This window comes from Amblyomma americanum, chromosome 2 (genome assembly GCF_052857255.1).
Source record: "Amblyomma americanum isolate KBUSLIRL-KWMA chromosome 2, ASM5285725v1, whole genome shotgun sequence".
NCBI lineage: Eukaryota > Metazoa > Arthropoda > Arachnida > Ixodida > Ixodidae > Amblyomma > Amblyomma americanum.
This window is the reverse complement of record NC_135498.1, coordinates 36,933,087-36,960,470: the sequence shown is the minus strand read 5'-3', so window position 1 is coordinate 36,960,470 and position 27,384 is coordinate 36,933,087. Positions and strand designations below refer to the sequence as shown.

Genomic DNA, 27,384 nt, shown 5'->3' with positions numbered 1-27,384 from the left:
TATTGTCATATGCACCTCTTATGTCCAGGAAGGCTAAATACGGAGGTCTGTAATACGCAGGTCTCTAAATAGAGAGGTCTGCGTCTCTTCCCGCTAGCGCCATCTGGTGTCTCATCTGGCATCGACTGGTGCTGGCCTGTGTATATCGCTACTATGGCCGGTCTTAACGCCGGAATTATTTTACGTGGTAATTACACGAATACTCGTATGTGAAACTCGTAAAATTCCTGCAGCCGCTCTTCCCCTAGTAGTTACTGCGAACGGCAGTATGTTTGATTGCTTGACGAACCAAAATCGTATGGAATGAGCCCCACGATCAACAAGGTTTCGGGCATTGTTGGATTCCTTCGTGTTCGTGTGAAATTGCTGTCATCTTTTCTGCGTACCTTAAAGTAGCAGTAGGAATGCTTCGGTGGTGCTGAAAGTAAAAGCCAGTTACTCCTGTTCCAAAATACGCATCGTTAAGTTTCAGGAAAGCGAGGACACAGGAAGTAATTGTGCGCTTATATTTTGGAGCAAATATAAGTTTCTAGTACATCGCACAAAAAAAAAGGAATGAAAGAAAATCAAGTCTAGTTTTCCACTTTTTTATATGTGCCCCACGAGGAACGCACACTGAGCTTTGGATAACTGCTCTGAGCATGGCAAAGCCGAAAAGTGTTGGCTTAAAAAACAAACACAAAACACACTCATTCTTCGTAACTGTGCTGGTTTTGCTTTCAGTTCTGCACAAAAAAAGTTGTTAGATCCCTTCGTCTAATGTCTGCTTGCTTTCTGTCATTCCTACTTTTTCATCATGTGCACACTCAAGCAAGCTCATGTATATTAAGCACTCATTGAAGACAGCCTAGCTTGTTTCCGCTTTGTGACCGCCTACCGAGATGCAAAATTCTCCAAAGGACTGCTTTTCATGCGCCATAATTGAATAAACGATTTGCATATTTGAGATTCTTTCGGTAACGCTTTCGTTCGCGGATGTATCTTTTCAGCTACGCATAGAAATGGCAATGCACCTGAATGTACAGCAGGTGGCATTCAAACGGAGCTGTTTCTTGGCTAGAAGCTGGTGGCGCATAAATCATTACAAACGCCAAAACAATGACAAATGAATGCCAGATACGGTCTAAATAGTAGCCCAAACCTGTTTTTCGTGCGTCTCGCCGAGGAAAAGAAAAAAAACAACATTAATCTTCCCCTCGCGTCGGCTTAGCGAATTACTGCAACGGCATGAGCTAAGAGTAATGAGCTTGAATTCGCTTCTGGCAGAAAAATAAATAGGCTGTTTATTGCGCAGTACTTTTGGACCCTGTAGGCGAGAGAACGTGCATGTGCGGGAACTTCGACACAAATGCAGTTTTAGATTTGCAGCTGCCAGTGAGAACTACATAAGTGTAGCAGCTTTGTTATGTTGTTTTCTAGTGGGCATTGAAAGCACTTTACTTTACCGAGACTTTGATTATGGTTATGCTTGTATCTAGCTGCTTCTCCAATTCCAAAGATTCAAGAAGTATTGTGGGGACGAATTTGGCAGTATTATTTCTATCTAATGATACTCTTTTTCATCGAGAGTTCGTAATTCTGTGGTGGGTTCTCCTACATACGCCATATGCACTTGTTCTTTTTTCCTTGACGCTTTCAGCGGTGAAAAACGACCAATTGCTGCAAGAAAATATCTAAATCCTGGTTTAGCAAACAGCAGGAGAGCAGTGCTATCGAATCGACCGAGCTCGCTTGGCGAACTTTTACAACTTCTGGGTCGTTTCACCAGTGGTTGAAATCGCACACGACACAAGCGTACAGTTGAGCAAATTGCAGCAATTTATTGAACACAGAAGAAAAACATGAACAACATTCATGTAAAGAAATGGGCGAAAATGAAGAAATGCACGTTGCAGAAACAAGTTTAAAAAGGCATATTGGCCACTTCACTTCGTACGTATTCACACCAGAGATTTCACGGCCTCATGGCCCTGTCGCAAAAAGCCCAGCATAAGCGTCTTCTTACTCCAACACGTGTCGTTTTGACCATAGGAGTGCTTGCTCAATAGAGCTCAGGGTTTACCACAGCCAGCTTCTTCAATGATGCAAAAATACGTTCATACGTTTTTTTTTTTCAAGGCAAAGCATCACCATACGATAAGCAGGAAAATAGATGAACACGCACAAAACCTAAGTTGTAGCGCAGCTGCGAGAGATTCAGACTTACGCAAGTAAAAACTCTTTGGCTGCAGAATTCGAGATTTGCTGCCGTGATCTGTTTTGCAACACTACGCCTTCAAAGATCTAAGAACATGTACGTGCATGAGACAACTATAAGTTTTCTTGAACCTTCAAACTTGCCGCAGCACTAACCTTTTTTTAACTCTTGTAGAAAGAGAACTCGACACGCAAAAGGGCGTTGAAAATGCGCATACAGGGAGTTAGAAAATTTGAAAAATATAATAAATATCTGTATAAACTGTACATAAACCAGTGTAAAACTGTCCCGATAGCGAACGCCTAAGGAATGGTTCCTTGAGAAGACAGCACATACCGCGGACTCTTGTATAAAGTCGTGGTGAGTGCCACAATGCAAAAGGGAGATGCCTGCGATTTTACAGCCTACAACGAAACTCTATAAGTTAGATAGATCCCAGGATATAATTTACATAGCCGCATAACTCTATAAGTTAGATCTCAGGATATAATTTACATAGTCACATTTTGAAGTCATGACTCTTTGGGCGACTAGCTCCGCCAAGCAGAAATACGTCATGGTTTTCTGCGGGACTATATAGGCTATAGTGTTCCCAGTGATGGCAGGGAGCTGGAACGTGTGCGTTCCCCACTGTTTTTGCACAATGAATGGCTTGGTATCCTAGCGGTCTTTCCCGCGTGCTCAAAAACAAACCAAACGATAGCTGCTGCCCTACTCCTCTCCATGCCATTCTTTGCCAAAAACGAGAACGACAGTTTTGAGCAAAAAGAGCGCATCACATGCGCTTCATGACTTAGTCCGTTCTTAACCCTCATTGCTGGCTCCTGGGCCACAAAAAAACAGTGGCAGTAACTGCCGTCACCTATAGGCGAACATCTGTGCCGAGGAAGAAGCCCTCTGGCTTGAGGGACGCATGTATAAAAGCTTAGAAAAATTCCAGTCCCCGCGCTCATTTCCTTCCTAAAATGGTTTTTAGGGGACAGTGGATACGTATAGTGTACATGCGTAGCTTGTATGTGACCATTTGTGATGGACTTGCGTACTTCACACAAATCCAGACTCGACAAGTACAGCAACCACAAGGAAGGTGAAGTACAGGCCAAGCAGTACGCCGCCGTAGAAGCGCTTGCTCTGAAACCGCGTGACCATCATAGTCCCGAGGGAAGACAGGAGGCTCGTAGCCAGGCCAGAAAAGAGCACCGTCATAAGCTTGCTGTAGTGGAGCTGGAGGAGACAAAAAAGACGACAGTGAGAAAAAGTTGGCATGAGTGTCTACCGTTTCAAAATGAGTTGACTGAGGTTAGTCAAGTGCGACAATTGTACAGTTACAATCTCACAATGAGCAGTGCTTCATGTGTCCTCCCACCTAGAGTTCAAAATGTTTTGACCGAGTGATATTCTTGGCAGATAACTGATATAAATTGCCTCCCGGAGTTTCTCGCCATAGCGCAATAAGCGCGCCTGAATCGCCGAGTTGACAACATTCAAGACGTACCTCCGCTGATTTTTTTTTTTTTTGCAATCCCCTAGGATTTCTTCAGTTAATATCGAAATCATATATTTAACCTAGAATGCATGTGTAACAGCAGTCATCATAACTTTGAACGAAAATATATATGATACAGGAATGCCAATAAATTTATAAATTATTTGAAACAATGTAGATGAGACGCGAGTTATAATTCAGCGTGTTCGCAGATCATGATGGCAAGGTATAATTTCTAAAAATAGTTCTGGTCATCTATTTATTTTGAGAAAGACGTTAGTCAGTTGTTCAAAAGGACTGTGGGACACTAAATTTTTGTTGGTCGAAGCTATTAACATAACTGCGGTTAACAAGATTACAATGCGAACTAATAGGTGGCGCGAGGATTTCGGGTGGATGCGTGTACCCTGCAGGTAAATCCTTTGGGTTATCATGGTTATAGGCACTTACCACGAGAACGTTGTCTGTTCCTGCGAGCTGAATAATGGACGGAATTCCGACGCCAAGCAAGAGGGCTGTAGATGACAGTCAAGGACCCTTTAAGCTTGCCATGCGCTCATGATAAAATAAATAAATCAAAACTACAGATGGCAAATTACTTACAACCGATGCCAATTTACCAAACAAAGACAGATTTTGGGCGACAATAATTAGCTGCTAAAATTTGCTGGAGATTTCTTCTTTAAAAAACTACTTGATGCCAACGAAAGAAAGGAATTACATAGATTCAATCGCTTTTATAAAATTGAGTATTACTTTTTTACAGTGAAGGTAAGGTCTGCCGCTGTGGTTTGCTTAGGCTTATAAATTATGGAGTGAAAAAAAAAACGTAGAGAAATCTTTTTTTTGCAAAGGATACTCAAACAGGGTGTCCCGAAGCATGCTGATATTGACATTCTTGGGTAGCCTTTCCTTGCGATGTTCACATTGGCAAGAAAATCTGAAAAATGTATGAAATTTTTAAATTAGAGAGTCCATTTCACGTACCTTTTAAGTTGAGAAATTATATCAATGCATGAAATGTACTCTTCGACAAAGAAGCGTGCATGCATTTCTTGGTTTTCAAGATACGATTTCTGTTGCAAGGTTAATTGCCGGAATCCCTTAAATTTACTGTCTATGATTTCAAGAATACCCTTGAGAAAATCATTTCTTTTTACATTTAACATTAGGGACTTGAAAAAAGTCTTATATTGTTTAACGTTACAAATAAATAAAACATCAACTGGTTTTTATCATTCAGATTTCTGCTCTTTCGGAAGAAAAAAACAAACAAACCTAGGAGTCCGTTTCCCCATGCGAGTATTGTGAGCCCAAGTATGGCGTCGCTGATCCGGAACACAATCCCAACGGCCTGAAACGATGGAGACATGTATCACGAAAGAAGCTTAAAAGTCATGCCTATTATTAGGACGCTAAGTGGGGCGAGTAAGGTGGACAGGGAAGCTTTCGGGCAGCTGAGTAACATTCTCTGACATAATATCTTTTTAACTTTATATATGAGCTTACTGAATGTTTGTTGAATTGCCGGCATGCTTTGTTGGTTTATTTGGTGGCATGCGATCAGAAGAATGTAAAATTTCGCCAAGCATTCACATATATTTAAGCATTTAGAAATTTTTAAAAAAATATTCCTTTACGATAGCCACTATTCAAATGAAAGTTAGTGTTATACATCAATAAAAAATCTCGGAGATATTGTTCGGTATTGAATACATTCAAAACAACGACGGATGTTCGTTCTTTTAGTGATCTTGCTTTTAATAACACTGGCTTGACATTAAATTTGATCCATTCAGCGAGCTCACAGGGATCTTAGTAGGTTTCGGTATGCTAATCTGTTTAATCTCTTGCACAATGTTTGTGAATTGGAGACGATTTTTCAACGTCCCCATGGTAGCCTGCATGATGGCAAATATTTATCGCTTCTTTTTTTTTAATGCGGTAGCATTAGAGCTGTCGTCAGACCTAAACAGTGCTTTCTTATTGGCCACCTGCTCATGATGGCAGGTGGCAATGAAATTAATTGAAATAAATAATTGCAACTTCCGCCTGCCTATGCCGTGGCAGGGCGCATTAGCTCGAGATAAGATGAACAGAATAGACCACCTGCTGAAAAATTGCCTGCATAAAAATGAGCATTAAGGGGGCTCGGGAATAACAGTTTTGGTCTCACAAGCCCCGCCGATGGCTGTGCTTGAAATAGCCACCTATGGAAGCAGTGGCGCATCTCTTAACTGCTGCACCACAGCGCCAATAGCCGTGTGAGGACTCCCCGAGTTGTATCCAATTAAAAGAGAAGAACTTGCGCGGGAGGGACCCCTAATGCTATCGCATTGTATTCCTAGGGTGGATTATGCGTCGTCCATGCTTTTTTGTGTTTTCCGTACGTTTTCTTTCATACCATTGCGAACAAGAAAATTTGCCATCTCTTCTTCTACTTGCCCATAACGGAGCATTAGGAACCTTTTATTTGTTTAAAATGTCCTGTGTTGCACGGCATAATCTTTTGGTCTCGCCCCTAGACAGGTATGGCATTGCTTTGTGCGTCTAAGCAAAGATCTATCTTAGATGAGAATTTGACGCTAACGTCGTCTGCCAAACTTTTTCCTATTTTGGGCTCCTTTTCTCACCTGCAGCAGGACAACAATCTCCATGGAGATTACATATATCCAGACGACGCCGACAAAGAAGCCGGCGTAGGCGAACGCATAATGGTACTTCGGCGCCTTGTCATTCTCAGACGTTAGAAATACCACAGTGCCGATGAGAGCGCCAGCAGCAGCCACTACTGTCCACAGAGGTACTTGGCCGCCGATCTCCACTTGGCCGACTAGAACAACGAAAAGAAAACAGAAAAAAATAGACACTGTGACATAGTGACGATCTTGATTCTTGAAGCAAAACTGCTACAAGGTGACATGGGCTGCCATGATTGTGGGACAATTTGAACATTATTTTATTTGCCTCGACGACGACGCCGACGGCCAGTGTTTCAGCACCGGGCACAGACCGTTAAGAAATCAAAGCGTAGGACCCCATACAAATCGACGCCTCCACGAGCAACTAGATTATAGGTCCTTATTGCGGAGAGGCTATGTCCAAGATTCTCAGTTATAAAATAACATTTAAGGTGATAGTTTGATGGTTGTAAAAAGGAAGCCAAGATTTACGCCTTACAATCTCCACGACAGCCTACTTAGGCAACGCTTCAAGATTCACCGAACATTTATTTTTTTTCTTTCAAGTCACGGCTAGCACCATCGCTAACTTAGTGACTGCAAAATTACAGAGCGTGCACTATACCTTATCATCTGCAAAAATCCCTACCCTTGTCCATCTACCTTCATTTCTGCACCCTCCAGCTATAAGCCTCCCTGCTCTTTTCATTCACTCTGTCCCTCGGATTGTCTACTCTGTGCAGTGCAAGTCCTGTCAAAGTATGTAAACTGGTTGCTTACGTCCAAATACGAAAACGAGAAAGACGGGTACGGTGACGCAGTGGATGACGTTGAGAGGGCGGCACCAGTTGTTGTTCTTCTTGGTGAGGTCTACCACGGGCGTCGTGATTGCCAGCGCGAAGAAAACCGGGATCTGTTGAAAACAAAGGTTGGTGTCACATCAGTGATAAGACGCTTTCGGGAGGCAACTATGCTTCTCCTTTATCAGCTCTAAACAAGTATGTGTAGTGCGACACGAGATCACGAAAGCAAACAGACTATTCCCTGCGTTTTGCAGCTTCTGTCAACGCCGCACACTGCGACATGACGACAGACCTTACTGTACGTTGTCAGTAAAGGGTTCTCTACGTGCACGCAATGTGCCCACCAGCAAACAAACAGTCGACACGAAAAAAGGGTAAAAAAAACTGTCTACGTTGCACCAGTATGTGCACACAAGTGTACTACTACTGTTTGTAGTCGGACTATAGTTTGTGCAGGTTCGAGAACATAATGAGAAGAGAGAGCGCTGACATCGGGCGCAAAAACAGGTACGCAACAAATGGCGCTCAAAAATACTAACGCAACTTTTTGCACTCTGGATTTTGTACCTCTTTTTATTAGCTGTGCAAACGCAATGTGATCTCGTCATGTTCACCGAAGCTTCCGCACAGTTTCTTGTATATCTACTCAGAGGCGGCAGCACGAAAACAGAATGCATGCACGATTTCTGCTGTTCACAGTTGGCACTTTGTCTTAAACGCTTGTAGATCAACCTTCTGTGTTCCCTCTGGGATTCCCCGTCGACGATGAGAGAACTGTCTTTGAGCCAATAAATGTAGGTATGAGGTATTGTTTGAACGGTGTTTTATCTGATAAGTATATCGTTACTTTGAAGACGTCAGCGACATTGTCGCGCCATCGCGTCGTGGTGCTTAAGTGCCTTTAGATATCGGTTTCAAAAGCCTTGTTTTTAATGTTATTGTTGAACTTGAATAGCGCTGTAAACCTACAGCCTAGCACTGACACATACCGAACGATGAAACCTTGAAAGCACATGTTGAGAAAGCGTGATTCGTTAGCCAAACATTTCCAGGAATGTCGAGCGATACACGCTGGGTATTATAAAGAGGTGATCGAATGGGGAATGACTGAACATTGCTGCCATATCTCCCGGTTTCACTGCACTAACAAAGTTCTGAGACTTAAGTTGAACTCCGCAACTGCCTTTATGCAAGCATCTGTCATCTAAAGCACCTGCCTATGTGCTGGCTACTTTAATCTTTTGTCGTCACAACTTGCAACAATACGAAGGCCCATGCTAGCATTCTTCATTTATCCTTAAAATTAGAAGCCAACATTAAGTTTTTCATATTTACATTCCAATACATGCCATCTCGCAAAAGGCTGACTGTGCTTGTACGCAGGCCCATACCTTAAATATGCTGACGAGATACATCAAGAACGGTTCCTTCTCCTTCTCGTCCAAGTTCACCGACAGCAGCTTGTTGATGACGTCGAGGACCAGACCCGTCGAGTATTCCTCTTTTTCCTCCACAATGCAGGGGGTCTTGTCAACACTTGAGCTTCTCCTTGGTTTGTCAACTACGATGGTGAGTGTGTCCACTGCAAATAAACGCTGCTCATTTAGATCCGAAAAACCTCAGCTTGGTCTGGCATGATGAAGCATTAGCGCGAGAGACATCAAAGTAGTGCGTGATTAGTGTTGCAGTTATGATAAACCTGTTTGTGACGACCCCGTGTTGTCACGAAGTCAATAAAGGAGGCTGCCAGTGAGCTGGAACTTCGTTGATACTGCTATGCCATTACCGCCTAATAAACCCTTATGCAACCAACTGCTTGGTGCCAATACAGACTATCGAATTGCTTAACACTGAACGACACACGTATCCATTATTTGATGCGTTTTGCTTTAAACCTAATTCGTGTGTAATCTCCTGATAGCCTGCAATACAAAGTGACTATGCTTAAATTTAACCTAAGCTTTGCGAAAAACATCTTGGTGATCTTTAACATCTTTAGATTAGCGCTTTAAACTCCATTAAAATTACATATATCTCAAGATTTTTTCGTAGCATAACCAAAATTGCGCACGCGGCTGAAGCTATGCTGTTACGGGCTAATTAGAACTGTACAAAGGAAAACATGGCTGCCTACAGGTAACAAATATTTCTGTACAGGTTACAGGTTTGTCAAAAATGACGAGTGATGTGCAGACCAAAAAAAAAATGACAGAAAAGTATACTGAGTTCAGCTCTAAGAAAGCGTTTAGTTAACTCTACACCAAGAAAAACCATTTCCTCGGCGGGCTAGATCGAAGTGCCTTCCTCACCGTCGACTTCCTCTTCAAGGCTATCGGCACCAAGATTGATGTAATAGATGCCTTCTCCAGACTCTGGCTCCGTGTTGCTTTTCGCCACCACTTCATCATCGTAGTGTGCCTCTGTGTTCAAGTATCTGAATGCTGCAGAAAAAATATTTCGGAGGACAATATGAGACTGTGAACAGCAGAATTCAGATTTATTGTTCTTCATACAGAATCAATCACGGCTCCAGTTTATGGCTCTTCTGTCCGCGCATTTTTACCTCTTCTCCTGTTCTTTTACTCAGTTGTACTGCGAAATCCCGTAAAATAATAGATTACTTCTCCATGTTTCTTCACTTGTCTTCGATTTGACCACTGGTACTTGCAGCATTATTCTGTTACCTTGTTTTTTTTTTCCTCGTAGCATTTTAAACTTTTGTGTGTTTCGAGAACTTAAGCTACAACCTTGGTTACCTTACAGTGCACTCTACAACTATTGTTACCTAGAACTCTACAGAAACAATTCTATATACAAAACTAGTGTAGTTTCTTGCTGAGTACGCACTTAGTTACGCCGTCATTTAGTTGGTCTGTTTTAGCAAGGCGGCAATCAAAACTAACTACATGCAATAGAATCTCGAGGTGAACCAAGGCAAAAAAAAAAAAAAAAACAGGACATAAGAAGAAAAAAAAACGAACCCGATAGAGAGGCGGTAGAATAAGGATGCAGGAAGCAAGCAATATTTACGTAAAACTCACCAATAGGGACAACGTAACTGCGCTCAGGATCATCAAGAATGGCTCGTCTTCCATTAAACGTTGTTTCTGTTGCAACCACACCTGTTTCTGTAAATGGAACGGAGGGACAAAGACAATTTTCTAAGCAAAATGGCTCGTGACGGCTTTCAACGTAAAGTAAGATAACTTTCGAGAACAGGTACCTTCGGCACATACCAAAGGATTTGGCATAAACGGACCCGAGAAGACCGCCACAAGAACACGCTGGACGCACTCGCAGTCTCCGTTGGCTACCGCTATGACCTCTACGCCGTCCGGAGCGGGGCGCCAGCGTTTGTGTCAGGCGTGTCTTTGCGTCGATCTTCTCAACGTCCCTTTATGCTAAATGCAAAGTATTTGTCCGTGTTGCCTGTTCTGTTTGTTGCGATGTACCTGTTCTTGTGACCAAGAAAGCGATACCTGATGGTTTTCTTTTTTGTGGGGGGGCAGCTTGGCCGTGTGGTACGTACACATTCGTGTCTTAAGCTCTATGGTTGGCATTTGCCAGCGTGTGTTTTGGGGGGCTATAACGCTCTTGGGCGGGACACCACACTGTAGGCGGTGAGGCGCCACCTTAGCGCTGGGGGCCTGGAAGACAAAGACCCAAGAATTAAGGCATTTGTCCTGCGTTCGAGCAATTTACGCTTCATTGTTTTGACAGAAATTCAGGTTTTGGAGTCTAGCATCACTGTAGCAAGAGGCTTTTAAATGAACTTGGATATAGAACTGTATTTTTAGCTTTTCAACCTCAAGCTGTTAGACTGGCTTGTTTGAAGTGATAAGCTTTTTTTTCACTTCCTATGAAAAGACAGACATATGCATAATAAGCCAGTGTTATGTTCCAGATTTGCCGACTACATAAGTCGCCTGCAGTGTCGAGGGCTACCCCTGTGACTGCAGCACGTACGGTAGTAAGATATAGTACTCGAACGCAGGATATGCAGACAACTTTCGGCGCTCAAGAGTAACCTGCAGTCAGAAATAGTACATGCTATCTGATTAAGCAGTTGATATACGTGACTGAAACAAAGTAAGTTCGCGAAGAACCGCACATTTAGCATGCCAGAAGAAAGACACCAAGATGCACAATTTATATCTCTTGTACAGCCACGAGCAAAAACAGGAACAGAAAATGATCGCTTGATGTTTCTTTACCTATTGCAGACCCAACAGCAGAAAGCGAAATTCAACAACTCGAAACTGTGCGCATGTCCAAGCAAATTGGTTTCACAGTAAGCGCAGAATGACAGCATCACATGACAATTGCCAAAAGCCAAAGCTGCCTGACACGCAGTTCGTAGTTCACATTTACTACACAACAGGAACAGCTGTTGAAGATGTCTTCTACTTTCCTTGAATACATGCCAGCACGAACTGCTAACTGACAAAGTAAACACAAAGATGATGATTTTGACCGACGGGCACACATACACCAAAAACAAACATACGCAGCTCTAGCTACAGCCGACACACTGCTTAGCGAAACAAATGTAGGAAAACAACAAAACAAAAGCAGACCTCAACTGGAAAACAAGCAAAAAGACATGGCTGTCGAATGTTCACATCTCCCCAATTCAGAGAACAGTTTGCTTTGGTGCCTGGAGAAAAGCCTGAACTGTCGCGGGAAACTAATTTGATATCAAGGGGTGATCACGCTGAGAGCTCGCTAAAATACGAGATATATCAGAAGAAACAAACTCAGAGAGCTTACGACTCTCGAGGTTCCCCTGCAAGAAGGCAGACAAACAACAAGAGCACTCTCATGAGCGTCAAACGTGGAGCGGTGGAAAATAGAAAAGGGTCGAGCAGTCCGTTTCCTACCCGAAAGGTAGCGGTTGTAACCCCTGCCCCATAACGCGACACGTATGAAGTAAAAGAACTCGGAGAGCTTACGACTCTCGAGGTTCCCCTGCAAGAAGGCAGACAAACACCAAGAGCACTCTCATGAGTAACCACAATGGTTTGGTTGGAAAACACAAAAGAAGTCGAGAGGGCAACATTATTTTTCGAGTGATCGCGGTTATAACTGCTCTGCCAGAAGGCAAAAAGAAAAAGGAACTCTGAGAGCTTACAACTCTCGAGGTGTCCCTGCAAGAAGTCATGCAAGCACTATAAGGAGAATGGTCAGTAACCAGAAGGAAGGGGTTTAGTGAGGAGAGAGATCTGGAGGGCAGCAGCGTTATACCTTACGTGTGCATGAGGGCACAGAAACGTCGGATCCGCCTTTTAGCAGCCTCGCCTCTGGTGAAAGTGCGTTCGTGATGGTGTGGCGGCGCCCCTCTTCCAGCATCGCAGGGAATAAGGGCGACTCCTGCAGCACTTTCGTGCGAAGCCAACTGCCAAAAGCTCAGATACAAGTTTCTGCAACCCACGCACCACGCAGAAGCAGCGGCGGCAGTGGCGGCGACGCGCAGCAACGCAGGCGTTGCTGTGGCAGTGTTGGTGGTGAAGACATGGCGCCCGGTTTGCCAGAGCAAGCTGGAAACCATCGGCGCCAGTTACCGCTGGTCATGCGGCGAATCACCTACCGTTCTTGGCCGGCTTTTCATCCTGGCATGCTTTTTCCTGGTCTCGCTGTTTGCAATCCTGCTCTTTGGCCAGGTACCTCTGGTAAAGTATTCCACTCACGACGACCAGAGTCATATACACGCAGTAAAGGCAAATGAAACCTGCGGGGAGATAAAAAAAATAATTTCAGAACACCTTTAAAACACATTCAGTCGCTTGCATGTAAGATTACAAGCTCCCTTTTTTAGACTCTTCAGAGTCGTTACATTCACAAGGTGCCGGCTATGAGGCAGGTAGTAGGTTTAAATCCTGCCAGGTGCCTTTCGTTCGTTGGGCGATCCAAAATCCGCTATGATGATTCACGTCCACGGAGCGCCACTGCACATGCGCAGGTCGCCGTGCGTGCAACAGATGGCGCCACGTGCCGGGCAGGTGCGCGCACGTCCGCCGTGTCGGGACCAATCAGCAAAAGCGCACTGGCAGCAAGCGAAAATGGATCCCACTATGCTATGCCTCTCTAATATAGGCATCAAGTTTCACGACAACTCATCATTGTACCGAAACTAAAGTTCACAGGCAAATGGACCATTGCCCACCACTCACTGTCAGATGGTTTTCATTGAGAGGACGTATTTTTATGCTTACCTATAGCGTGCATCATGGTGATCTCGCCCGTGTAGAACAAGTAAAAAGCCCAGGCCGCAGCGGAAAAGTAGAAAACGCAGTCTCTCGTGAAGGGTCGTGCCGCGAGCTTAAAGGGCTCCGTCAGGAAGACCGAGCCAGCTACAACTGTTGTTACGAATATTCCCCCACCTGCATATAAGACACATCCACGTTAAACACACACTAAAATGAATGAGTCCGTGAGAAACGTATGGCTACTGCCTTTGATTAGAACAGTTGATATTCTTGAAAGGTATCAGGTACAGGGAAAGCAGTTCTTATGAGAATCTAGAGCGAAGAGCAACAATCAAAAGTATTCGAAGTCAATGCCAAGTAACTCTAACCAGCTGATTTATTAGTATGCGTGAATGAAGAGGTCAGACAGCTGTCTCAGCACACTTAAGAACCCAGAAAGCTTAGGCGTTTTCATATTTGAGCATAAATCTTGTTCACGAATTTCCCTAAACCTTCGCTTGTTAACGGAAATGCTTATTTGTGCTTCTGTTTGGAGTGACCAATGAATCCTTCATTTAGACAATAAACAACCATTGCTTTAGAAACATTCTAAAAACAAGAGTCAAATATGCACTCCAATTTAGAAAGAAATATAAACTACGCCACAGAGGGGCCCACTAAACACCATCACATGTTTGTGTTTCTCTCGTGACCTCCCATACTTGTGCTACTTTTACATGTTTTCCACATGAACAGCTATCTGCACTAGACCAACTTAAGAGAAATGACTTGCTTATTCTCCAGAAGATATGACGTTATACTCAATTTCTGCACCATTAGCTGCCGAAAGTTTTCTGCAACACGTGTCTTCAGAAAGATGCACGCTGAAAACTTGAATAGACTTAAGATGCCACTTACCAATGAGGCCTCCAATGACGAGCTCGTACGATCCTTGCCTTACTCCAGCTAAGGCAGCAAATATATCTGGAGAGCCATTCCCGAACGCCAGGAGTGTTACGCCCTGTGCTCCAGTCAAGGCAGTATAATTGCTTAGCAGAACATGAATCCTTCCAATTATTTCGTAATGGTAGCAGGACCAATTAAATTTTGTGTGAGCGATTTGTAAAGCACTTTGTAATGTTCAGTGTGTATTAAGAAAGCTCTATGCATGTTAACGTACTCCCAAAATCTTATAAAGATAGCTGAGACTTCAACTGATACCGGAAGTCAAGTGGTGCTAACGGAAATGACGATTGGTCATGATTTAAGAAATATTCTTGCTAAATTCGTATAACATGCAGGAAACAAGCACATGAATTTTCTTTTTAAAATGTGGCATCAGTGACACTTCATTTATAATAGTAAAAAAATCTAGTGTAGTTTGACAGCAAGCCTCTTACTATTATATGACACCGCTATGCTTTGATTACTAGAGCAGACCACTCAACTAAACCATGAAAGGATACGGCCATGTTTTGGGACATGTGGAGCGTCTTTGAGATCACGAACAGAGCTGGCGTCAGGCTGAAAAAAAAAATGACAGAAGGTTATTGCAGTCCATAGAAGAGCTGAAAGAACAAGTTGTGGATAAACAGTACCCCTTAGACCATAAAAAAATATCACAGGGTTCATACTGAAGCACTACGGCTGTGAGACAGGCTTTCTTAAGAAAATATTGAGTTACCAATGTTGCAGAAAGGCCATGCAGAAGGCAGGAGGGAAAGCTTTCGTTTAGATTCGTGCTTCTCCTCGTCTGTCGATGCCGGGCTCCAAAGAAAGCTCCTAAAACTGTGCATCTCCAGCACATATTCTCAACAGTTGTGCCAAATTTTCGCACAGCTTTCTTGTTGTTACACTTATGGTGAGCCATTAGTTGTTGCAAAGAATAGGAAAACAGTGAGACAGGCTGTCCTTCTAAACTCAGTAGCAATGTCCGGGACCGTTTATTTAACGTTCTCTTTCTAGTAGTATTTGCCCTTCTAATACCTTCTTCTCTCAGTTCCCGCCAAACCCCACTGAAATGATGCAATAAGAAGTGTGCTACACTAACGAACAATTTTTTCTTCTCAACTTTACAGATTGTACTGGGTGCGCTATCAGTAATTAGATTGCTTCTAGAAGCATTTTAAGGACGGCATAATTATCAAATTATCAAAAAATACTCACTGGGCTATAGAAACAAAAAATAAAGGGCTATTACTTACAAGTCTCCTGAAGTAACTCCAAGACCTACGAAGAGCACTAGCAACCAGGCCACCTGTGAATGGGAAAGATCGCGCAGATATTGTCAGTGGGTAACCGCAAAGTGGAACTAGAAAATATATATAATTGGTTTTTGGGGAATGGAAATGGCGCAGTATCTGTCTGCCCCGCCGCGGTGGCTCAGTGGTTAGGCGCTCGACTACTGATCCGGAGTTCCCGGGTTCGAACCCGACCGCGGCGGCTGCGTTTTTATGGAGGAAAAACGCTAAGGCGCCCGTGTGCTGTGCGATGTCAGTGCACGTTAAAGATCCCCAGGTGGTCGAAATTATTCCGGAGCCCTCCACTACGGCACCTATTCTTCCTTTCTTCTTTCACTCCCTCCTTTATCCCTTCCCTTAAGGCGCGGTTCAGGTGTCCAAAGATATATGAGACAGATACTGCGCCATTTCCTTTCCCCGAAAAACCAATTATTATTATTATTATTGTCTGTCTCATATATCGTTGGACACCTGAACCGCGCCGTAAGGGAAGGGATAAAGGAAGGAGGAACTAGAAAAGCGCTGAGCTGGTAATTTAGACACAAGTTTTTGTCCAAAACTCTGAACTATCTACGGTGGTCAATAACTACTGCCAACGATTATCGTATTTTCTTTTCCTATCAGAGCATCGGGTTTCCATTGGAAGCCGCGTGCAGCTTCGTTCTCCGATCATCCGCTATGTGGCGCGCTCCAGCGGGAGCCCATTGTTACGTCACTCAGGTTGCGGAGCCGCGACGAGGCGCACTCCAGCGTGGCATCACGTGACCGGACTGAGCCGGGATAGGCTGAAAAGCTATCTAGCGGGTCAAGTTGGGATAGCGGGAGAAGATACGGCTTCATTCGCCAGTTTCAGCTAATGCGACAAGCTTTGAATTTTACAGGAGGTGTTGCCACTGGAAGAGCACTTTATTAAAATTGTAGTTCGATTTACATCCGCACTAAATTAGGCTGATGCAGAAAGAATTTAAGGACGGTCCACCGACGTGACGCTCGCTGACGTGCTTGGTTTCTCGGTCAGTTTCAGTCTTCTACATGAATGGTGCAAGTTCGTCTGAGTTCTCATAGCTACTGAGATTATTTTTAGTATTTCATATCATTTTAGTATTTCATATCATTCAAAACCTTGCACAGTGTAAACAGGAAATGGAAGATAAAATAGCGGAGCTTAAAGCAACAGTGGAATTCCTCAGTGAAAAGTACGAGGAAAGTAAAACATTGCTGGAGTCTACGCAAGCAGAAAACGAAAGACTGCGAGAAGAAAATCAATCCCTGAACGCAAAGCATGAGGCCTTCGAAACGAAACTGGAAACTGATGAGGACAGGCTGACTCAGTGTGAGCAATACTCCCGAAATTGCAACTTAGAGATCAAAGGTGTCCCTGTGCGACAAAGCGAAAATCTTGCAGACATTCTCGGCAAGATTGGCGAAAAGGCCGGAGAGCCAATCGATGCATCAGACATCGAAATTGTGCACCGTGTGCCAGTTGCCAAAAATTCTAGCCATAAAAACATTGTTGTCCAGTTTGTACACCGCAAGAAACGTGACGCAGTCTTGGAAAAGGCTCGTAAAGCTAACATTGTGGGAACTGACCTTGGTCTAGACACTTCTGACACCGTATATGTCAATGAGCATCTGTGTCCTCAGCTGAAAAGGCTCCTCGGAAGCGCGGTGGCGCGAAAACGCGAGGTTGGGTGGAAATTTGTTTGGGTTCGAAACGGCCGCATTTTTGCACAAAAAGCTGAAAACTCGCCATTGCTTAAAATTTTTCGTATGTCTGACCTGTCCAAGATCATTTAAACAATTTCCGGGTGCCACAAAGCGACTTCGGAGTTCAGTCTTATCAGTCATGGAAACATTTCTGCGCGATTATGCTGCCGTGTTTTCGGAATTTTCTTGTTACCCTTATCATGGTCTCATGACGGGAAGGCCACTTCTTGTCCGAAGAGCAGATGCAATTATCACTCCCAAAGTTACATGCGCAAGCTTGTCCGGCAACGTCACTCTTTTGCTTCATGAATACCATTCAGCCCATCCTAATCTTTCAGGCTTCCACTCAATAGAAGCCATTTTTGGCAACCTGAATACGCCCCCCAAAATTGATCACAGGATGAAAAGTGTTCGTGTGCCCGATATTCCTACCACCGTATATCTGTTTCTCGCGGCAACAAAACGTGCATTATTCCTAAGCCCGCCATGATTGAACCACATGACGTTGTTTTTCCCCAGGTAGGGGGGAACTTTGGTTTTTTCCATTGTAATGTACAATCAGCAAGAAATAAGCACGATGACATATCGCAATTTCTTAATGAATTCTCTTTTAAATTCCAGATTGTAATGTTAACTGAAACTTGGTTTACAACTGAATATGATGTCTTGACCCTACCTGGGTACACTACCTATTATTTAAATAGGCAAAGCAAACGCGGTGGAGGAGTACTACAACTAGTGGAAGCCGGCTTGCCCGCTAGCTTACTATCAGATTTTTCAATCTCAAATGAGAATTATGAGGCACTTTCTGTCGTTTGTGGCTGCAATATGTTTGCAGTTATATACCGCCCACCTTCTGGAAATCTAGATGCCTTTTACCAGTTCCTGGAAAACATGTTCTCTTTTGTCCATAGCAACCAATTAAAACTAGTTATAGGTGGGGACTTAAATATTAATCTCCTTAAACATAGTACGGCATCACAGGATTTCACATTACTCCTTGAGTCACACGACTTCAAGAACGTCATTACAGAGTCAACGCGCATTACAGTAGAATCAGAATCACTAGTAGATATGTTCATCACCCACCGTTACATAGACGATATAAAGGCTGGTGTCATTGCGACTAGTATAAGCGACCACTTGCCAGTATATATGTTTTGGTATGCTGATACTCAGAATAAAAGAAAAGCTATTCTAGAAACGTTCACAGTTGAGGACATATCTCCTAATGCGCTTGACAATTTTCGGACTCAAATTTCCTTAACAAACTGGGACGCCGTGTTCGAATCTCGCCAAGCAAATGAGGCATATGATATTTTTCTCAATATTTTCAAGCGCGTTTACAGGGATTGCTTCAAAATTAAAAATATTAAAAAACCTAAAAGAGTACGGAAGCCTTGGATTACGGCCGAATGCCTTGCTATGATCCGTAAGAAGACATCCATGTATGCGCAATTCATAAAAAATAGGAACCCAGCAGACCTCGCTAATTTTAAAAAGTACAGAAATTTTGTGACGCGCTTTCTTCGAAATGCAAAACAGGTTTATTTTAACAGCTTACTTGGCAGGGCAAATAATCGCACCGATGAGCTATGGCGCGCTCTAAATACCATCATGAACCGCAATAAATCGAGAAATGACGATATTCAAGTAACACAAAACGGAAAAACTCTCGAGGGCCTTCAACTCGCAGACGCATTTAACTCCTATTTTGTTAACTTAGTAAAAAGTGGTCATGATGAACGTGTGACGAGCTACTTGCGTAATCGTAACGAACATACCGCTTTTTTTTATCCAACATCTGAGAATGAAATACGTTCGGTCTTTACATCACTAAGCAATAGCAACACAAGAGATATTGATGGTCTTAGAATTACACCGCTCAAATTTGTCTTAGACTACATTTTGCCTGTGCTCAATCACATATACAACTTATGTTTGTCATCAGGTGTATTTCCCGATAGCATGAAACGTGCTAAAGTGACTGTTATTTATAAATCAGGCGATAAAAACGCATTTTCAAACTATCGCCCATATCTGTCCTTCCCGTTCTCTCAAAACCGCTTGAGAAGTTAGTATTGCTGAGGCTGGACTCATTCTGCAATAAGCATTCATTAATTTCCCATTTCCAGTTTGGCTTCCGGAAAGGTATGTCCACAGAGTTAGCCTTACTAACACAAAAAGAAATAATCCTTAAGTCATTTTTGGATAAGAAGTTAATAATGGGCATTTTCATAGATTTCACAAAAGCATTCGACAGCTTAAATCACCAAACGCTGATAGCAAAATTAGAATTTTATGGGTTTCGAGGCATTGCCTTGGAATTTCTCAAGTCATATCTTTCAAACAGAAAACAATGCGTTGCTATAAATAACAATTTTTCTTCTCTAATGAACTTGAATGCAGGCGTTCCTCAGGGCAGCATATTGGGGCCACAGCTTTTTAACTTGTATATAAATGATATAGGGAATATAGCCGAGAAATCACAACTTATTGTTTATGCCGATGACACAAGTATTTTCGTTCAGTCAGATAATCCCAGTGATTTGTGCAATAACGTAAATTCGACACTACAAAACTTATACGAATGGAGCAATAGAAATTCCCTGCAGATCAACAGTGCAAAAACCAAAGCTGTGTTATTTACACCCTATCAAAAGCCAATTATGTACAACTTTAACATTCATATCGGCAATAATCCTATTGAAGTGGCTTCAGAAGCAAAGACACTTGGTGTGACATTTCATCAGCACTTATCATGGAACTCACACGTGCAGCATATATTAACCCATCTTGCCAAAATATCAGGAGTACTCTGGAGGCTTCGTTATATTTTACCACTGAAATTTAAGCTATTAATATATAACGCGTTGTTCTATGCTCAACTAAATTACTGCGGACTTGCATGGGGCACAACATCAAAAGAAAACATAAATAAGATTTTTTCTCAGCAGAAGAAAGCCCTTCGTCACGTAGTCAACATTCCAAGTGAAAGCCCATTACATAATACCTATTATGAATACAAAATTATACCCTTTCCAGTATTATATGACTTTAACCTGTCGATGAGATATAAACATAGCTTAAAAACTAATAACAATGCATTTTTGTCTTTATGTAGTTTAAAAAGCCTTCCTGACAGGGGGTACGTATTTCGGAATAAAGGAACATGGCACGTGCCATTCACTAGGCTAACACACGGGCTAGATAGCGTCGAAAATCGCCTTCCGAGACTATTGAACAAATTATTAATGATGGAAATCGACCTGCAAACAGCCACTAAATGTAATATAAAACTTCATTTCATCAACCAGTTTCATGGCGTTTAACAGTGTCAACCATCTTCATAACCAAAAACAGAGCTTTTTGTAACACTTCATTTCATCCCAGAGTACTGTAGTTGTGTGTATTTGTCTTTACTATTTCTTTTCCCTTATATTCAGGCGAGTTTGTTTATTAACATTGTCATTTTTCAGGTCTGCTATCACGCGAGCGTTTGTTGCATTTTTGTTGTATTTTTTATATTGTAACAAGACTGCATTTGTAACGTTATTCATTTCCTGCGCGAAAATCGCATGTGCTGTGAATTGTTCTCTTTTAAACATTCAACATTTCATGCATAACTGCTGCACAAACTGCCATGTAAAGGGGGTGGGGACCCAGTCAAGCTTGCCTTAGAGCAGCTTTTTGTCCCCACTCCCTGCATTTTTATTTGTACTAAAAATGCAAAATAAAGATTGATTGATTGATTGATTGATAGATAACTTTATGTAGCTAAACGCGTTGCCCAAACGATCTGAAAAAAAAAATCTTAGGCAAATACAACCTAAGGAGAATGACACCTTTAGGTTGCTATCCTTTTATTCTTTTTAGCAGCCTTTTATTCTTTACTTCCGCGTCATTGCTTTGGAGGAAGTGAAGGCGGCTGGGTGTGAGAGAAATAAAAATGAAGCCTCTGCTCGGCTCGCTGGAGATGTTCATGCAGTTGTCTCGCGCGTTCGTCTACGCCCAGAAAGTATGCTGTGTCATTGCTCCATATTCACCACATCTTAATTCGGTGCTCAATATAAATCAGTTGTACTTAGAGCTTACAAATTAGTTACTGAAAAGGCATAAGATTAAGCCTTAAGGCTATACCAATGACGTCTTCATGGGTGTTTTTTTCTATTCCTTGTGAAAATTCAGAGTGTGGATATTTTTTCGAAAATTTTGTGCTCAACATCTGTGGACAAAAAAATAAAAAAGCTCAGAGAGCTGCCCTAAGCGCATCCCGCATTAAAAAAGATACATGCTGCATGGAACTTTGTTACGCAAAACTCTTCCATCGTCGAGCGTTGTCTCACCGGAAACGCCTGTTTTATCACCGTCGCTACGGTGCATATCATAAACTGCCTGAAATCTCTTCGGAGGAAAGTTTTGATTACCAAAGTTATATAGCACGCTGATGAAGTTTTCTTGACCAGTATGTATTTACAACTTGTGTGCTCTTATTCTTAGGGCCTAGAAACTCCTTTGAACGATGCAGCAAAAATATTTTGCAGTTGCATAATATACGCACGTATTCCTGAAAGCCTGCAATGCTGTAACTGATAGCTTCAATTTTGGTTCAAAATTTGTTCGCGAATTTTCGGGCCTAAACTTTGACATCATTCATTTAGCATGGATTCCTGCGCTCTCTGAATTCTGTTGACTCAGATATGGGCCCCATGTCTGGCTGCCTTCCGCACAGCCTTCCATACAGTGCTCTTAGGGCGTAATCTGGGTCATCAAAGTTGAACGCGTGATGGTGTAATCTCACCAGCCCAGGCCATAAGCCGACGCGATTGCTCTTATCTCTGCCAAGACTGGTCATAATCTTGTTTGTGCACCACCATTATAACGTCCGCAGCGCGGCGTATGGCACGTCTATAAAATGACGTAATAGCTGCGGTACTCGTCTTGCACAGACAAGTCCAGCAATTTTAGACAAAAATTTTGAAAATTGCAAAATTGTAATACAATTTTTACGGTAATACATAGGGTAATGGTCCATTCTTCTGATATGTAGCAAAATATTTCTTTTAAAGTGTTTCCATCGGTCGCATCGAACAATTAAGACTCCCATGGAAAACCAACGGGGAACGCTTTTGACGATAGCAAAAACGTAAATAGAAAAAAAAATCAAGATTGCCGTCGGGTGATCTGCAGATATATTGTTATAGAGATATCTTAGATTATCTGAAAAATGGCGTTCATAAATGGTTGCCCGCTAAAAAAATGCTTTTGTCCAGAATTGGTGGGCATGAGGTATTCAGCAGGAATCTAAGCGCAATCCATTTAAAGCTTATAGAAGACCTAATGTTCCAGCTTCCAAGTCACGTTTTTCCCGGTGTCGGCTAATACGGGCCTGAATGTAATTTTCGGGCGTGCCCGGATAAATATTGTCAATATCTAAGTGCGGCAGCTGCACTTTGGCAGTGAGACAATTATGTTCGACGTCCTGTGGTTTCCTAACGTGCCGCGATATCTCAGAACGCGCACATTTCTTTTTATTTCATTTCCACCACAATGTCACCATGTATTCAGGGAGCCCCTTCTCAGCCTCTCTGTCATCTTTCTAACCCCTATCCCCCATCCCCAGTGTACGGTAGCAAACCGGAGACTCACATCTGGTGAACCTCCCTGCGTTTCCTTTTCATTCTCTCTCTCTCTCGCTCTTGCATCTCCTAGCAGGCAAACTAGGCGGGGCCTTAGTGACAATTTATCTCTACAGCGTGTTACCCCCCCCCCCCCCCCAAAAAAAAAAGAAAAGCACAGATATGAACACGTGCTTTCTTATTACACGCACGCATTTCCTAATGCCCCGCCGCGGTGGCTCAGTGGTTAGGGCGCTCGACTACTGATCCGGAGTTCCCGGGTTCGAACCCGACCGCGGCGGCTGCGTTTTTATGGAGGAAAAACGCTAAGGCGCCCGTGTGCTGTGTGATGTCAGTGCACGTTAAAGATCCCCAGGTGGTCGAAATTATTCCGGAGCCCTCCACTACGGACCTATTCGTTCCTATCTTCTTTCACTCCCTCCTTTATCCCTTTCCTTACGGCGCGGTTCAGGTGTCCAACGATATATGAGACAGATACTGCGCCATTTCCTTTCCCCCCCAAAACCAATTATTATTATTATTATTTCGCTAGTTGCATTGGCTTGCGCCGTTCACGGCGTGTTGTTTCTGTTTAGAGGCAGATTCAAAATATGTTTAGTCACCGCCCAGCCTTGAAGCAGCAAATAATTTAAAAAGGGTACCAGTACGGTCTAAGGACGCACTCACAGTAAGCAGTAGAGATTCCACGTAGTGCTCCGGGCCCAGGAGGCAGTAGATCACCTCCAGGTAGTTGACGAAGCCCATGTTGGGCGCACATGATGGCTCAGAACGAGCGAACTCACACCTGTCAGTCAGGTTCAAGCTCGTCACGTCCCGACACTGCACAGAACGACCAGGAAGCACAAATTGGCCATCAATCGGCTTCGTCACTTCTGGCTATAGTGTAAAAACAATTGGAAAAGACACCGCCGCAGGCTTATCTGCGAGCGACTGTTAACTTTGCACACCAGCATAGCCGTTTTGAGGATGCTACAGAAGGAGACTTTGACGGTTGTGCCACTTAATTTGGAGAAGGTCAAATGTTTAGAGGCATCCTCCAAGATGGAGTAGATTTGTCGATGAGTGAAGCTAAGAGTCATTCGTCGTTTCTCGGAGAAGTTGCTGAGCATGGGTAAACGAATCCATACAACTTGTCTGAAGGAGGAATGCTGCGTTGTTCTATCGTGAGTGAGCGCTGGTTATAGCCAATTTAGAGACCGCTAAATCATGTTCGACAGTGACAGAGGCATCTACGAATCGTGAAATTATGAAACGCTGAAGTGCTGTCGCCTCTGAAGAAGCAATTTTTTAAGGGGAATTTATAATGCAATATACGACTGTGCTCCGCGCTCCGCACAGGAGCCAGAATTGTAGGCTTTCATTTGCATTTCGTATTGACTCCTGCGGTCGGAGGTCAAGGAATACACAACTCACTCCTTGCCCCCTTCCCCACCCTCCACTCCTCTGAAAATGCAGATTATATCTGAAAGCTGCAGCACTGAATTGTCGTGGTATGGCTCCTTTCGCTATGTAGACACAATCAGGACAGTCACTCAATCCAAGAAGAAACGAAAATAGCGCCAAGAGTGATTTTTAAAGGATCAGCGCGAGTGCGCGTTAGAGGATACACACACATTGGCCCGAAGTTATTAATTTTAGTCGTGCTGTGCGGCCTACCTTTTCTTCTTGACAAGCAAGGTAGCAGTGCAGATAAAAAAATGTCATATGAAGCCCACAGCTGCACACCGCTCGAAAGGCAGGTGCGAGACAGTTGTCAAATTGGCTACAGTTTCATTTACCGGACCTTGTTATGTGACGTGAAAAACAAGTCAGTGAAAACACCATGAACTCGATTTTTTTTTTCAGGCTATTACGAAGCGGACACTGGGAACAACAGTATACCGAATGCACGTATACGTCAAATATTGATACAAGTTTGTTTCAGGTGCCCAGATATGAAATACATGCAGCTGGACTCGTCAATCTTCTAGACGGAGCAATGCAGAGTAAAATATAAGAAATCAAAAATTAAAATGAGCTCCAACAAAAGGAAACGTAAAACGTACGACTTCACCCGACAAGGCTACCATGAATTGCGCTTGCACGCAGCCTTTGGTTTCTATACTGAATGTTTTTAAATCTGAGCAGCTTTTTAGAAAGATGACCGGAAGATCGCAAAACTCACCGAAACCGCCATAAACTCGACCGCAGCTGTGGACACCATTCCGGAGTATGGTAGACGCTTACACGAGGTCTCAAACACGAGGTTGCCTCAGAGAACTGATCGGGACGAAAAGGTACCACGTAAAAGTCGCTCCAAAGTCGTCCGCTCGGATGCATCGGCTGAAGGGGCAAACCCGTGTTGCAAACACCGAGCCGGCGGCCGCTTAAGTACCCGCTCACGGATGCCGACCCCCCTCTTCGCCATTGGTCCGGGATGGGCGGTCACGTGGTGCCCATGCTCATCCGGTGTCGCCCCGAGTGCCAATCACGGGACATCAGTGCGCGTACTTTGGACTCCGCACGTCGCAAATCCCACGCGACGGACGAGCGATGCGATGATACGTCGTTCTTGTTGTTCCGCTATCCCGTCCTCCCCCTTTCTCTAACTCCCCCCTCTTTCACTGCCCTGCCAGCTTTGACGTACGCTACTCCCTCAGCCTCTTTCTATCTCCACAGTCCAATGCAAAGGGGCCCTTATGACGGATCTTTAGGGAGGCCGTAAAAACAACGCTGGCTCGTGCATTGCGGCTCTTATCACGCACTGCGAAGAGGTGCGAACATGGTCGGCTTCAAGCGTGAGATGGCGAATGCGATGATGCCGCCAGATACGTGTCTCCGGTCTAGATAGCGCGGGCTGGCTCGCGTTATGCCGGCACGCTGTCTCGTCTCACCTGCGTCCGTTCATTGGGACGTGTCGACAGGTGAGAAATACGCTGTTGCACTCGATAAGAAGAGCGGCACGTTAAGTATTGCACCGGTGTCGATAGGTTCGCGACGATACTGGAGCGTGGAATCCGCTCTGTTTGTTGCTTGACGAAGATTATGTTCAAGTGCTGTTTTCTTGTTCATGCCACTCGAATAACGACTAAGACGGAGGGCTAACAAGAATGAAAGGCACGTATGGCAATAAAAAAACAACCATTGAGATTTTCTTATCGGCAACTGCATTCAAATGACAGTACAGAAACATTGCAGTAACATCCGGATGCTTGATGAAGACATTTCTGAAAGCAGGATACGCAAGGGACTGTTACCTGGACCGCAGGAAATGAAACCAGGGCGCTTCTTGCGCATGTTAATTGATTCAAGCAGTGACTTTTAAAGGTGCTAGTCTCTTTAGACGTGTTTATTAGATGCTAACACCACACGCGGGGTTCGAAGCTGATACAAAATTAATTGCAAGCGGTTTGCATGCATTTTGATTCCCATAAAGAAGAGTTTCAAATTCACGCAATTTACGAAGGATCGCACTGTTCCTGTCTTCTCTTTTGCGGATTTGTCAGTACACCCCATAAAATACCGACTGCTGGAAGCGATTTTTTTTCTTAGCGCACTGCCTACATGTTATTATGTGTGCTGTACGTCTTACGCCAGACAGCAGTCCACATAGACCTATCTGTGTGCGTCCGAACATCTGCGGGATGTCACGAAAATATTTTTTAATCATTCGTATTCCAGGCCACCTCTGCATGACTTTTTTTTTTGTTTTTCCTGGAATGATTTCTGAACGCCGTTGCGACAATCTTCCATGGACGCCGAGCGCCTGTCGTATTATGCACCCATCAGCTAAGCCCTACACGTTCTGCGGTAGGACAAGTGCTTTCTCTTATGAAATGACACGCAAACGAGGGATAACTAGTATCAGAAAAGAAGGTTAAGCTAATCAGTACAAACTCCTGTGAAGTCACATTGCACACGCTGGCAAAAACAGTATTGGATACAGCATAAAACAAGAACACCCATGGCACGAAACTTTCCAGCTGCTACCACTCCGCGCTGCACGCATGTACTATTCTTACGTATTCACGAAACTTTGAACGCAGTCAGATGGCGAACAGCCCGTGCTCACTAAAGCATTGTAAAGACCAGATGAATGACATAAAAGAATAAGACACAAGAACGCAAGCCGCCCCAAGCGGCCATGAGTTTTAAAGTCAGAGTGCCTGGAAATAAGGGTGCTTTCCCGCAAAACTGAACTGTTTGAATCTCTTGTCTTGTTGGCCACATGTTTTCCAGCAAATATACCTTGCCGCAAGGTATAGCTTCAATGAAGCGCCGCTATCTTGCTAGGGTAAGACCAAGTGTGCCAGGTTCATATCTTTGCCGACATTACGAGCTCGCCTCCTAAGAACCCTAACCCCAAAGAAATCTGTCGATAGTCCGATGGCTCAGTGGTTATGGTGCTCGTCTGCTGACCCGAAAGACGCGGGTTCAATCCCAACCGTGCCGGTCGAGTTTCGATGG

General features: G+C 43.6%; 1 protein-coding gene across 2 annotated transcripts; it reads right to left on the bottom strand.

Annotated features, from left to right (window-relative positions):
• Window positions 1-1,795: 1,795 nt before the first annotated feature.
• LOC144121010 (mitochondrial sodium/calcium exchanger protein-like) lies at window positions 1,796-25,289 on the bottom strand. 2 transcript variants are annotated; one of them, XR_013312509.1, is made up of 17 exons: window positions 25,103-25,289; window positions 23,605-23,757; window positions 15,557-15,609; window positions 14,819-14,876; window positions 14,271-14,373; window positions 13,380-13,547; window positions 12,755-12,895; window positions 10,209-10,295; window positions 9,477-9,608; window positions 8,559-8,749; window positions 7,145-7,277; window positions 6,317-6,516; window positions 4,962-5,037; window positions 4,543-4,623; window positions 4,134-4,198; window positions 2,701-3,421; window positions 1,796-2,662 (listed from the first exon to the last, which is right to left on the bottom strand). XR_013312509.1 is itself a non-coding variant. In XM_077653906.1 (16 exons), exons 1-16 carry the CDS (start codon window positions 25,139-25,141, stop codon window positions 3,242-3,244), a joined length of 1,860 nt encoding a protein of 619 aa, XP_077510032.1. In that variant the 5' UTR covers window positions 25,142-25,289; the 3' UTR covers window positions 2,665-3,241. The 2 variants fall into 2 exon arrangements, 1 of the variants encoding a protein (XP_077510032.1); XM_077653906.1 differs by lacking the exon at window positions 1,796-2,662 and having other exon boundaries at window positions 2,665-3,421.
• Between the last annotated feature and the right edge of the window lie 2,095 nt (window positions 25,290-27,384).

Coding starts and splice junctions, on each gene's coding strand:
- LOC144121010 (XM_077653906.1), bottom strand. CDS start 25,141: ATGGTGTCCACAGCTGCGGTCGAGTTTATGGCGGTTTCG. Junction 7,278..8,558: donor ATCTCGTCAGCATATTTAAG/GTATGGGCCTGC, acceptor TGTTTTCAACAG/ATCCCGGTTTTCTTCGCGCT. Junction 4,199..4,542: donor CTTCGGGACACCCTGTTTGA/GTATCCTTTGCA, acceptor TGTCATCTACAG/CCCTCTTGCTTGGCGTCGGA.